This window comes from Venturia canescens, chromosome 1, assembly GCF_019457755.1.
Source record: "Venturia canescens isolate UGA chromosome 1, ASM1945775v1, whole genome shotgun sequence".
Taxonomy (NCBI): Eukaryota; Metazoa; Arthropoda; class Insecta; order Hymenoptera; family Ichneumonidae; genus Venturia; species Venturia canescens.
The window spans coordinates 38,291,450-38,304,821 of record NC_057421.1 but is presented as its reverse complement, the minus strand read 5'-3'; the positions used below and the strand labels follow the sequence as shown (position 1 = coordinate 38,304,821).

The 13,372-nt window shown below is 34.5% G+C and overlaps 2 protein-coding genes across 2 annotated transcripts; one reads left to right on the top strand and one right to left on the bottom strand.

The window, feature by feature from the left end:
• The first annotated feature begins 2,168 nt into the window (after positions 1–2,168).
• Positions 2,169–3,652, top strand: LOC122413577 (uncharacterized). Its single transcript, XM_043424017.1, has 3 exons — positions 2,169–2,528; positions 2,583–2,712; positions 2,782–3,652. Exons 1-3 carry the CDS (start codon positions 2,379–2,381, stop codon positions 2,802–2,804), a joined length of 303 nt encoding a protein of 100 aa, XP_043279952.1. The 5' UTR covers positions 2,169–2,378; the 3' UTR covers positions 2,805–3,652.
• A 7,799-nt stretch (positions 3,653–11,451) lies between these two features.
• On the bottom strand, positions 11,452–13,088 carry LOC122413567 (uncharacterized). Its single transcript, XM_043424008.1, has 2 exons — positions 13,048–13,088; positions 11,452–12,845 (listed from the first exon to the last, which is right to left on the bottom strand). The coding sequence occupies exons 1-2, from the start codon at positions 13,078–13,080 to the stop codon at positions 11,583–11,585; spliced, it is 1,296 nt and encodes a 431-aa protein (XP_043279943.1). The 5' UTR covers positions 13,081–13,088; the 3' UTR covers positions 11,452–11,582.
• Positions 13,089–13,372: the final 284 nt, after the last annotated feature.

Here is a 13,372-nt window from a genome sequence, read left to right as displayed (position 1 = left end):
CTGTTGCTGTTGATGAGCGATTTGATTTCTCGTCTCCTCCAACTCCTGGCATTGTTTCTCCATCCTACGTAGCTCCTTTTCGCGATCGGCAGCGTCTCTCTTGTCCATCTTTACTGTGGCTTTCACACGCGCCTCCCGAGATCTGAATTTATCTCTGTGATCCTTTTACTTTCTTGGACACCCTTATCCTCGTCGCCACTATAATGTTTCCGAAATAACAACAGTTCCCGTCGTTTTATTGGTGACACCATTTATTAATCGGAACAACGTCCCAACAAAAATCGGAACGTAGTCGTTGTTGAGCCACGTGTTTAATCGTTGGAGGTCGGAGCGAAGGTGGCCATTTGGTGCCTAGTGTCGCCTGCTGTTTTTAAGTTTGAGAGGGCGCTGAGTGCGCTAGATTGCGCTGACAACAGTTTTCCGGAGTTTGAATCCTACATTACAAGCGGTAAAAGTTTGATTCAAATTCCTTTCTCTGCAAAAAAATTTGGATTAAATTTCTTTTCTCGCAATGAGCTTTTTTTTAAGTAATGAATGTTTTGTTCAAATTTATTTGCCACAATAGTGTTCATAAAAATTTATTTCTCCAAGCGGTAAAAGTTATTGTTGAACTTTTTGTGTAGCAGTAAAGTTTTGAAAACATTCCTTTTAGAGCGATAAAAATTTTGATAAAATTTCAATACGTTATCAAAATTTCGATCGCTATAAAGAGAATGTTTTCAAAACTTTACTGCGATACAAAAAATTCAACCATAACTTTCATCGCTGCATGAAATAGTATATTACACTACAAGGGCAGAAAGTTTGAAATTCTTGCACTGCGCAGTTCAGGGCTTTCAAACGTCTGGCGCTGTGGTGTATGCTATTTTTCTTTACAGCCGGTTGAAAGTACGTCTCTTCCGAAATGTTCATCTATCGATAGAAGATGTTTTGATGCCTGCCCCGATATTTGCGGGGGCAGGCTGGTCGGGGGCAGGCATCAATACAAAAAAAAACAGCAAATATAATTAGAGTGAAAAAAACAACAATAATGAGTTCAAACTTATGCCATTTTTTCTATTTTAGATTATAAATAACGGAACAAGTACAAATAATCGAACGATACAATTATTATAGTTTAAAGAAGACCATGTCTGCTTGTCTGAAAACCGTATGAATAAGGTTATGTTATCAAGACAGCGCTAAACTGCTACAAGCTACAAGTCCGGATGGTCCGGACTACGGATTACGAAAGTACACACGACAAATGTTCTCATCAGCAGCAATATATAATCCGGACGAATAGGCTAATGCTAAATATACGGTAACCGGACGATCAGACAATGCGTTTAAAGAAAAGTGTGTCACCGCTTTTGTTAAATTTATTCCACGCATTTTCATTTTTCGCTACATGCAGTTAACAATCTCTCTGTGAATATTTCCCGCTACTAATACTTGATAATTTATATGAATATTTGCTTTACTATGCACCTGAAAATAGACCATTGTTTCGGACATTTCATCAATTCGATTACATTAGATATTTTTTGTCGTCGTATCGATTTCATCTGGAAGAATAAATGCATGTTATTCGTCCGGTCATGTAGCAGTTTAGCGCTGTTTTGGTAACATAACCTTATTCATACGGTTTCCCAGACGACTAGACACGGTTTTCCTCAAAAACTGTGTAGGCAATATCGATTTAAACGTCAAACGTCAAAAAAATTACGTGAATAAAACTATGTCAAACCTTTCGAAATGCAGACAAAATTGTTTGCTCCCCCTGAGACAAATGCCGCGCGTGCAGTTTTGACAGTGCAGCAATGTTGTACTTTCGGTACTAAAATTGGTGCAAAAACTGCGTACTTACGACCGAGGTGTAAAGAAAAAAGCTTTTATGAATACTGTTGCGGTAAACAAATTTGATCAAAACTTTCATTACTTAGAAAGAAAGTTCATCAAAATTGTTGCGAGAAAAGAAATTTGATCCAAATTTTTTTTCAGAGAAAGGAATTTGATCCAAACTTTTACCGCTGACAAGGAAAATTCATCATTAAAACCTATTTGTACAAAGAAAATTATGAATATTTTATTGTAACCAATGTACTCTTCAAAGATGAAAACTTACATGAAATTTCTTTTATTGTAAAGAAAGTTTTGAACTCCTGAGATTTTTATTTTGTCAAATAGTCATAAGATTTGCTTCATGCTTTGAGAAATAAAAGTGTTGTGCTTGATTTTTGGAATTTCAGGAAAATCAATCAATCAACAGTCAGTTCAAAAAACTGAAAACAAATCACTTTACTGAAAAAAGAAGCATAATTTCAAGCTTCGTTGGAAGGCCAACATCATTGCCAGAACTGACCCCGGAGTTGATTCAAAAAGTGAACAACGGAGGAATGTTACTTGCTCAAAAGTCATTAACGTATTTTTGGGCAACTGATCTTTTGAATCGCACTAATGGCATGCCGAGTAAAAATGATTATTTCAACTACGCAAAAGCCATTGTCAGTGCTTATCCAGAGCTCAGCGGCGGAGACCATGGATGTGTAAGTTTTCATTTCTTTGCATTTCCAGTTACTACAATTGTCAAATTATTGCAGGGGACTGTACGACATCAGTTGAGTACAAATGTGCGGAATCGACGTGCTAATTCAAAACGATCTGCAATGAAATTTGGCGAAGACAAATTGAAAATGGGTCAAAATATTCCAACTGTTACGAGTATAAAAAGTACGTTTGAATTTTTAAATCAATTTCCATGAATATTAGGGAATCTCTTGTTACATTTTTATTTTTCAGGCGTCCTGATGCAGATGGAGTAGATGCACTGAAAGAGCTCGAAAAAAATATGAATTCCGGTGATACACCGCACCTACGTTTATTGCTCAAAGCGTCTATGAATTTACGGAGGAAATGGATAAAAAAACGAGGCCACAAATATACCGGATATCATAAAACGGCATCCTCACCTGAAAATTTGTAGCTTGGTACGCAATTCTTTCAGGTAACATTGGAAATTGATCGTGTTATTACGTCCTAACACATAGTCCTATGTAGGCCCCTAATTTTTTTCGACATACTAGTAGATAGTACGCAAACTAAAGCCACATCATCATTTGTCGACATCGGTAAGAGTCATTTAGACATACAGTAACAATAACTCATAGCTCATAGTACACAAAAACAACTCTATCTCAGCTAAACAGTATCGATAAGACCAACCCGGAATTATCCGCTTCTATATCAGCTGGGAAAAACAATCACTCCTCACAGTTCTAACTCACGATGATCAACCGGTCCAAGTCCACCGATATCGTTAGAACTGAATCACGTCGTTTCGTAAAATTCCCTCATCCTAAAAACTGAGCCAATCAAACCCTCTAATATACTTTCCCACGCTTTTTTCCACCAGCATCCAAGCCTGGGAAACCTCTTATCATCTCAACAGCCTACCCTAAACACAAAAACAATTCCCTTCCATAGCTCTCATAAAGAAAATCCCGAAGTTATAAAATGACCATTTTTACAACACAACAGTCAGTTAACACCAGCTCCTTAAAAAGTTACAATCGAATATCAAACGTAATAACTTTTCTTCAAACAGTAAAATTGTTAAACTCAGCGAAACTCAAATTTAAACCTATCTCATCTTGTAATAAAAAGTGTAACTCTGCAGTAATAAACAAAGTCATATTTTGTAGTAACAAAATATCTTCGAACACTTTTTATAGGAAAAAAAAGGTTGGGACAAGTACATTGATGGTCCCTCGTTTGCTGATAATTCCATCCATGAAAAAAACTTTAAAAATATTTTCTTTTTAAATTGTCAAAAAAATGATTTTATAAAAAAAAATACAGAACAATTCGAAAAAATTTTCACAAATCTTGAAAAATCATTATCTGTAAAAAAAACTAATCTGTATCTATTTTTTAAAGTGTCAAAAGAATCAAATAACAAGTAAAAAATAAAAACCGAAAGATCGCCCTTGAAATCATTTTGGAAACCGATGCCTCATTCTTCTTATTTGATTCGAAGGGCTAAATCAATTAAAAAAAATTCCATCTAATTTACGTACAGCATTAAAATTTATTATATCAATTCGAGGCCAAGTATTTTCTAATAAATTGAAAAAAGTTACCATTTGAGTTACGTGCAGCACTAAAATTTATGATATCAATCGAAGGACAAGTAATTTATGAGTAACTCCAAATTTCAACATTATGGAACTTTTTTAAGAAGCTTTTAAATCCAAAAAAATCACATGCAAGCTAGTCATTTCTTACTCTATGGTGGCAGAGACAATCGATTTTTTTCAGACTTTCAGGTGCTACTGATATTATTCACAATATTCGACGTCGATTGGATCGATAGAAATTATGTTTAAATATGAGTTAAAAGTACTTGTCCGGCCCATCACTTTCCATTAAACTTATTATATTTAAATAAAAATCAGGGCTTTTTGAGAATTGTTGGAGCACAAATATTCATGCAAAGGGAATTTAGAGAGTTATCTTCAAGTAATTTTCTCTTAATTGCACTAATTTAATAAGAATGGAAACAAATTGTCGTGTAATATACAAAAGATGTTATTGTGCATCGATAAATAAAAAACATTTTGCACATTAAATATGTTGAAGCTTCCAAATGAACTCCCCAGTTTGTATTGCTATGACGGCAGTTTTTACTTCTCACTTCTTCCAGCGAACGAATTTCATTCGGCATAACTAACCTAAATCGCATTTCAATAAATTTTTAACCGGATTCTCCCGTACAGTTTCGTTTTTTTATGATTGATTTTTATTTGATTTAAATGAAAAGTGATGGGCCGGACAAGTACTTTTAACTCATATTTAAACATAATTTCTATCGATCCAATCGACGTCGAATATTGTGAATAATATCAGTAGCTCCTGAAAGTCTGAAAAAAATCGTCTCTGCCACCATAGAGTAAGAAATGACTAGCTTGCATGTGATTTTTTTGGATTTAAAAGCTTCTTAAAAAAGTTCCATAATGTTGAAATTTGGAGTTACTCATAAATTACTTGTCCTTCGATTGATATCATAAATTTTAGTGCTGCATGTAACTCAAGTGGTAACTTTTTTCAATTCATTAGAAAATACTTGGCCTCGAATTGATATAATAAATTTTAATGCTGCACGTAAAATAGATGGAATTTTTTTCAATTGATTGAGCTGTTCGAATCAAATAAGAAGAATGAGGCATCGGTTTCCAAAATGATTTCAAGCGCGATTTTTCGGTTTTTATTTTTTACTTGTTATTTGATTCTTTTAACACTTTAAAAAATAGATACAGTTTAGTTTTTTTTAAAGATAATGCTTTTTCAAGATTTGTGAAATTTTTTTCGAATTGTTCTGTATTTTTTTTATAAAATAATTTTTTTGCCCATTTTTTATAAAAATTTTGTTTTAAAGTTTTTTTCATGGATGGAATTATCAGCAAACGAGGGACCGTCAATGTACTTGTCCCAACCTTTTTTTTCCTAGGGGAAGTTTATGGTTTGATATCACGTCTTTTTTTTCAAAAGTTCCTTATTTATGTTCAGTTGACTATGGGATTTTTCCCCTAGTTTATATTGAAATGACGGCAATTTTTACTACACGTTTTCTTCTTCAAACGAAATTTATTCGTTATAGCAACTAATCTATTCTATTACTGAAGATATTCAGCTGATAATAAATCGCAATTCAATAAATTTTCGAGCAGATTCGTCTGTACAATTTCGTTTTTTTATGGTCACGTACACAACTGCACTTTGTTGAAATCAACATTAAAAAATGAGTGCGACACGGGCATTTCTTGAAATTCGATGAAAAGTGATTCCCGAGTGTATTACTATATACTCTTTCTTAAAAAAAAATTTTCGATATATCGGAATGTAAAGCCTCTATCTGTTGCAATGGTTTTGTTTACTCGATGCCATGAATTGTTGCGAAGAGATAGTTGCCGCCGAGCATATGTGGAATGATGTCCAAATTCAAGTGGGCGTGTAACGCCAGCGTTAATGCTAGTTCCATAAAAATAACGCAGAAATTAACGTCTAGTTTGATTTTTATTTGAATGAGCAATTTGAATGAAAAGTGATGGGCCGGACAAGTACTTTTAGCACATATTTAAACATAATTTGTACCGATACGAAATCGACGTCGAATATTGTGAATACCAGGGGATCCTGAAAGTCTGAGAAGAATCGATTTTCTTCTAAGTAAGTCTCTGCCACCATAGAGTAACAAATGACTTTTACCTTCGATGCGATTTTTTTTTGGATTTGAACGTTTCTCAGAACAATTTCATATTGTGAAAAATTATGTATTATATACTAATAAAATACTTATCCTCCGATTGATGCCATAAATTGTAGTGCTGCACATAACTCAGATGGTAACTTTTTTGATTCACTGGAACTTTCTCAAGTTCCGGGTGCTTCCCGTAAGAATGAATTTCTCACGTCCTATTTGAATTTTTTTTTTCCTTTACAATATAATTACAGATTTGTATTTTTTTTAATATAATATTTTTTCATGATTTGTGAAAGCTTTTCTTAATTGTTTTGTTGAAATTATTTACAGTTGGTTTCGTAATTTTTTTTACATACCATTATGTTTTGAATTTTTTTCACTCGTCATCCGATGTACTCGTCACTTTTGCATTTATTTGACCACGTTTTGTTCCTTTGAACCAAACGTTTTTCACGCATTACCATGATTTAACAGATTCATTTTTTTATTCATTGCGTTTGAAATGGTTTTTTTTTATAACCTTTAGTAATGAATTGCTCATTTGAAGCAAGTTTCGAGAGAACAGATCGAACAACTTCTTATAAATCATCGTGCATTCGTGTTTTGAACTACATGAGTGTCACATAGGGTTTCACTGAGACTACTGTCCAGGTGACATCAAACATAAATGTACTTGTCTTCAATTTTTTAACAGCATTCGTGCTGTTACTTATGGTTTGATTTGACTACTTTTTGTGCACTGTGAACTTGAAAAAATTTTACAGGATATTGGAAAATCAAATTCTTCATGTTAGGGCACAATATAGATGACATTCTGTTATTGTTAATTCATTTTTTGTACGTACCAAGAAATGCACACTACATGTATGAGTAACATATATGTAGGGTTTATTCACTGAGACTACCGTTCAGATGTAATGATCATATTATCACCCATCAGAGTGTACTTGCGAAAAGACATTTATTGAAAAATTTTTTAATTAAAATTATTCCCTGTCTCATTGAAAGAGATATCAAAAAAAAGGAAACAAACATTTTTTAATCAAATTACGGCTAATTTATTTAAAAACTCAAAAAATTAAAACGAATAATAAATTTCAATGTCGTTAAATAACGACAGGATTTCAATGACTAAGGCACTCGAATCTTTTTTCAAGATAACGCGATATTGATCGATTGGAATAATTAAATCCAACATAGGGGGTCACCCCGCATGGCGGCCGAATTTTGTAGGGTTTTTTCGCAATTTTCTTGCGGCAAAGAAAAAAAACATAGACTTTTGAAATTCAAAGAGTTTACTCAATGGTATTTCAACTCGATGGTAGAATTTTTTAACTCTGATATCTCTGGTAGATTCGGTGTAAAGCTACTCCACAGGAACGTATATGTTTCTTCATAGTCTCCACGATTCCAGGGGATCGGTTTATCTGAAATCAAAAAACCAAGGAGCGTTTGGATTAGTAAAGCAGTGGTTATCACCTGAATTAAAATTATACAGAAATATTAAACATTGAAGGATTTTTCCGTTTAGAAAAACCTTATTTCAATTTTTCAAAATGTTGCATAGCTCAATAATCCTTCAATTTCGATATTTCTGTATGATTTTAGTTCAGGCAATAGCCCACTGCTTTACAAATCAAAACGCTCCTCGGTTTTTTGATCGCAGATAAACGGGACCCCCGGGAATCGTGGACACCATGGAGAAGCATATGGGATCCTGTGGATTAATTTTACACGGAATTAACTCGAGACATCAGAGTTAAAAAATTCTATCCTAAAGTTGAAATACCAATGAATAAACTCTTTAAATTTTAAGTCTGTGTTTTTTTCTCGTCGCAAAAAATAGAGGAAACCCCAAAAAATGCGGTTGCCATGGGGGGTGACCCCCTCAAGCCGAATCAGTTTTTTTGAAAATAAAAATCGTTTTATTATGCATGCAAGTTGTTTTAGGTATTTTAATACCCACTAGGGTGGTAGTTATTTGGGATCAAATTTATTTTACCCTTTTCGCCCCCTAAATTGGTTCGAAATACATAAAAAGTAATGCTGTAATTTTGTCAGATTTGTAGAACAATGCTCAACCCTCGACCATGGGGGTTGAAGTTTTCTGTTCATAATACATGGAATTTTTCTGCGTTTGTGGTCACGATTATACTGTGGGCCTCAATATATTTGGAAAATCTTGAAATTTCCATAAATTGTTTTACAAGCATGTTGCTACACGAAAAAAATTTTCAAAACTCCTACCCTTAAAATGTTGTATAGCATCACTATAAGAACCCATTAATGCGCAAAACGACAATTTTGGACACACAATTTCAAGTACGCAGTTTTAACTAAAGAACAAAATCTGATATAGGGGGTTTTTGAGAGTGCTCTTTCAGAATCTTGCATTTATTTTGTAAAATTAAATCAAAATCTGCATTATTTATTCGTTTTTAATTGAAAAGTCAAGATTTTCTAACATTTTTTTTTTCAAAGCGATCCCTTACTGTTGCTGCTCTCAAATAACCATATTATCGCCAGCAAAGATGTTCTTAAGGTCTGACGAGTCCAGAACACTGCTTATAAACACTTTTTTCTTACTCAGTTTTTGCATAATGGCGGCTTTTGCAAAACAGCATGATGAAAATCTGTATGATTTTTTTTCTCGAAAGTCTTGACATAACAAAGAAATGTTCCAGAACAAAAAGTATTGAGAATCTTCTAAAGAATACGTGTGATTTTTTTCAAAAATTTTCTAGCTATTTTTGTATTTTTCAATTTCGATAAATTTTTAAAATATTTAAAATCTTTGAAAAGATTCACATTCTTTGGATGATTCTAAACAATTTTTGTTATATAATTTTTTTTTTTAAGTTGAAACTTTTTAAGAAGAAAATTATGAACCTATTTATTATTCGATGGAAAATAATTTTTTTTTCAAAAAGTTTCAACTTTACAAAAAAAATATATAACAAAAATTGTTTAGAATCATCCGAAGAATGCGTGTGAATCTTTTCAGAACTTCAAAAATTTTACAAAATTAATCGAAATTGAAAAATACAAAACTAGCTAGAAAATTTTTGAAAAAAATCAGGCGTATTCTTTAGATGATTCTCAACACTTTTTGTTCTGTTACATTTCTTTGTTGAGTCTTTCGAGAAAAATACTGGTTATAACCAATGTTCCGGAAAGGTCAGACATTGAAAACACTTTTGCTGGCCTTAATATGGTTATTTGAGTGCAGCAACAGTAACGGAAATCGATTTGAGGGAAAAAAACGTTCAAAATTTTTGACTTTCCAATTCAAAACGCAAAAATAATGAAGATTTTGATTTAATTTTAAAAAATAAACGCCAGGTTCTGAAAGAGCACCCTCAAAAACCCCCTATATCAGATTTTGAAGAATTTTTCTTTTGTTTTTCAGTCAAAACTGCGTACTTGAAATTGTGTGTCCAAAAATATCGTTTTGCGCATTAATGGGTTAGTATGATGATGCTATACAACATTTTAAGGATAGGAGCTTTGAACATTTTTTCCGTGTAGCAACATGCTTGTAAAATAATTTCTGAAAATTTGAAGATTTTCCAAACGTATTGAGGCCCACAGTAAAATAGTGACCACAGACGCAGAAAAATTCCATGTATTTTAAACGGAAAACTTCAACCCGCATGGTCGAGGGTTAAGCATTGTTTTAAAAGACCCCAAATAACGACCACCCTAATACACACATATACACACACGCGAACATATTTTATTTCGAACTTAAATCAAGAGACTCGGTAGAGTCTCGGGACAAGTACATTGACAGCCCTGTCGTCTGCTGGCCTGAGGCTCTCGCCGAGACTATCTTTTCTCTGAATAAAACGATTCACGGTGGTGGGGGTAAAACTGGCATGTCATTTTCTGGCATTGCGGAGCTCAAGAGATGTTTTGTTAAGCGAAAATTAGTTTGGAGACTAAATTTCAAAATCTCTTTCGAATGAGCCCGAAACCAACACGATCAGTAGCGTAATTGCTGAGAAAACACTTTGCACAGGCTCAAGATTATGCAAAAGTTACTAACACATTTAGAAATTTGACATGTCTGTATATAATACCATCAAAGGCCTCATGTCCCTCGGTCTAACTTCGCGGCGGTGTCGCGGACTGACGTCACATGCCGAGAGCTCGAAAGTCACCAGCCGAAGTTTCACGTCATGTTGACGTTTGGGGTTATGATGTTACGAAGTGCGTGCGGGATAACTAAAAATAATTTTCGTCATCTAACGAAGTGCATATTACTATTTATTTCGTTAAATTTTGTGATATACTAAACCAGTATCAAAGCGGCCGCGTAAATGTAGTCTGTGATATGTGTGCGAAAAAGGATATAAAAAATGCGCGATGCATATGTCAACGAAAACTTCAAGATTTCATGATTTTGTTCGACTGGAAATAAGCGTTAACTAAAATAATCTTTCAATTAAAACAGAGTGCGAGAAATATTGTCCAGTGTAAATATATCGTCAGTAGGCTAGGTTATATATATGAAGACGTCAGATTATATATATGAATAAATACAACAAAAACACACAGAACTGTTAGAATGATGTTGTAAACTTTAATTGAATAAATGTTTTCTAATTTATTTCTCATGTTTCCCATATTTTGCTTCATATTCAGTTTGGCTCTGCCCTCTCCGATCCTTGTTTTCACTCCATCGGTTTGCAGCGGATCGATACGTATAATTAATTAATCGCTGTGGCTATTCGCACCCTTTTTTCGTACGTTTAAGCGTGCGTCGTGCGTTTAAGACTGTGTCAGTGTCGTACGTTAAGAGTGTATCGTACGTTTAAGCGTGCGTCGTAGGTTTAAGAGTGTGTCGTACGTTTAAGAGTGCGTCGTACGTTTAAGAGTGTGTCGTGCGTATATAATAACCATAAAGGCTTAGAGACACGCTGCACGCCTTTTTAGAGAGATGTCTGCATTATCGATCAACAGCAAACGACCAACTGCTAATTCTCCGAGACATCTCCCTCCCTCTTAGAGATAAATATTTTCTTTTCTTGAAACAATGGTGTATAACTATTGTTTGTCTATATTGCCCCATCCACGCCTTCATGAATGTGTATAGTTTACGCACGCACACACATGAAAGTATTATGTCTCTATTGAATAATGGAAAAGGTATATACTTACATACGCACGCACATAAGAAATTCCACAATAAATTTTGTGATCATGGATAAGATAATAAGTTAATATTTCTTTATTGCCTTTTTTTTTATTCAATATATATATGCTACTTATGTCTTCAAATTATTTAAAGAAAAAAACTGGACGAAAATTACGAAAAAAAAACCGATTTTAGTTTCATTTAGTCTTTGCACTGAAGGCAAAACCACGAGCTCGCTCTCGGTGCTCGTTTTAAACCCGCGCATTCAAAATGATGCCAAAGTAAGCATTGGTCGCACAGCACACACTTGTCCGTTGCGCTCTCCTTACAGATGCCACAAGTGAATACACCGCTATTCTTCTTCTCTTCAATCGCTTTCGTTAGCGAAATAAATGTTTTTCCTTCAAAATATGGCTCGACCAATCTTATGTCAACCGATTTATCGACGAGGGAGTCCGGCAAATGAATAAGGTCGATATCCTTCTCTACGATAGAATATTCACCTTCTCGTGCGGCTTCTATTTTGTGCTCGTCGACACATAAAAATTTCAAAATATCTCTTCGTTTTTTATCGACGTGCTGAGCAGAAAATTTTTTTGGTGCATGTGCTTGTCGATGTAGCCCGATTGCCGTTAAAGCAGCACCTTTCGGTCGGCCTTTCGCTTGTACTTTCTTCGGCATTATGATTTGATCAATTTGAAATGTATCACCGCCCTCATCTTCTGTTTTCCGGGTAATATTTTTTAGTTCCGTCCCATCTTTATCACCCGCCGTTGAATATGTCGTCAACTCGAACTCCGTAATTATCGGTAAGTTGGCGATGTCAGTGTCGGCTATAACCTCGGTGCCAATATTTTGGTTTATATGCGATTCTTGAAATCGTTTCAAGAGATCGATTACTCCTTCGAGGTTTTTCTGTACCCGCTCTTGTACTGAGTTGTCGAAGAGGCTGTCAATATAATTTTCCAGAAGCGGTTGTATCGCCATGTACATTTTTTTCTTCTCAACTTCGTCTGAGAGAAGAGACTGATTTTGGATGGAAGTAGATGGAAAAAACAAATTTTCGATGGAGGTGGATGAGAATAACTGATTTTCGATGAAGGTGGATGATAAAAACTGATTTTCGATGGAGGTGGATAGGCACGGCTGATTTTCGACGGTTGTGGTTGGGAAAGGCTGATTCTCGACCAAGGTGGATGCGAAGGACTGATTTTTGACGGTAGTGGCCGCTGAGTAAGACTGATTTTCGATGGAGGTGGATGCGCAAGGCTGGTTTTCAATGGTGGTATCTGGGCAAGTCTGATTTTCGGCCGAGGTGGATGCGCGAGGTTCATTTTCGATGGTGATGGCTGGGCAAGGCTGATTTTCGACCGAAGTCGATGGGCAAGATTTTTTGTTCACTCGCTTTCTCTCCTTCGTCGCTTTTTTTTTCGATTCGGAAATTGCGGCCTCTACCTCTTTCATCTGAAAAAAATGTAGAATAATATTTATACTCATTATTAATCATTTAGTTATTTATTTTTATTGATTCGTTATTTATATATTATTTATTCACTTATTTTTACAAAAAAATACAAGATTTTATTATATTATAAAAAAAACATTAAGGGCACCGCACTGTCTATTAAATTTACAAGTAAACCTTCAACATATATTTATTTCTCACCTCCAATTTATCGTGATTGTGTTGAATTTCCATTTCAACTATCACCATTTTTTTGCGCATTTTATCCGCACGTATTTTTATTGTTGCTGGGCAACCCATTTTTTGAGAGCTGAAAATGACAATAATTGTATTTAAATGGCACACAAATAGATAGCACAAAAACATTAACTTAGGATAATACCTCCTCTGTCGAATATTTTTTCCACTGGGTTTAAAGACACCGCCATATTTACACACATATTTTACTTCGTGGTAGATTAAGTCGTCCTCTGATGTAGCTAATCTGCTGTTTTTTTTCGTATACAATTGTCCATTTTCCAATTGA

Bases quoted from the DNA above. Each gene is read 5' to 3' on its own strand.
- LOC122413577 (XM_043424017.1), top strand. From the start codon at position 2,379: ATGTTACTTGCTCAAAAGTCATTAACGTATTTTTGGGCAACTGATCTT. The intron at 2,529-2,582 runs GTAAGTTTTCAT...AAATTATTGCAG, and splicing joins GCGGCGGAGACCATGGATGT to GGGACTGTACGACATCAGTT. The intron at 2,713-2,781 runs GTACGTTTGAAT...TTTATTTTTCAG, and splicing joins AACTGTTACGAGTATAAAAA to GCGTCCTGATGCAGATGGAG.
- LOC122413567 (XM_043424008.1), bottom strand. From the start codon at position 13,080: ATGGAAATTCAACACAATCACGATAAATTGGAG. The intron at 12,846-13,047 runs GTGAGAAATAAA...CATTTTTTTCAG, and splicing joins ACAATCACGATAAATTGGAG to ATGAAAGAGGTAGAGGCCGC.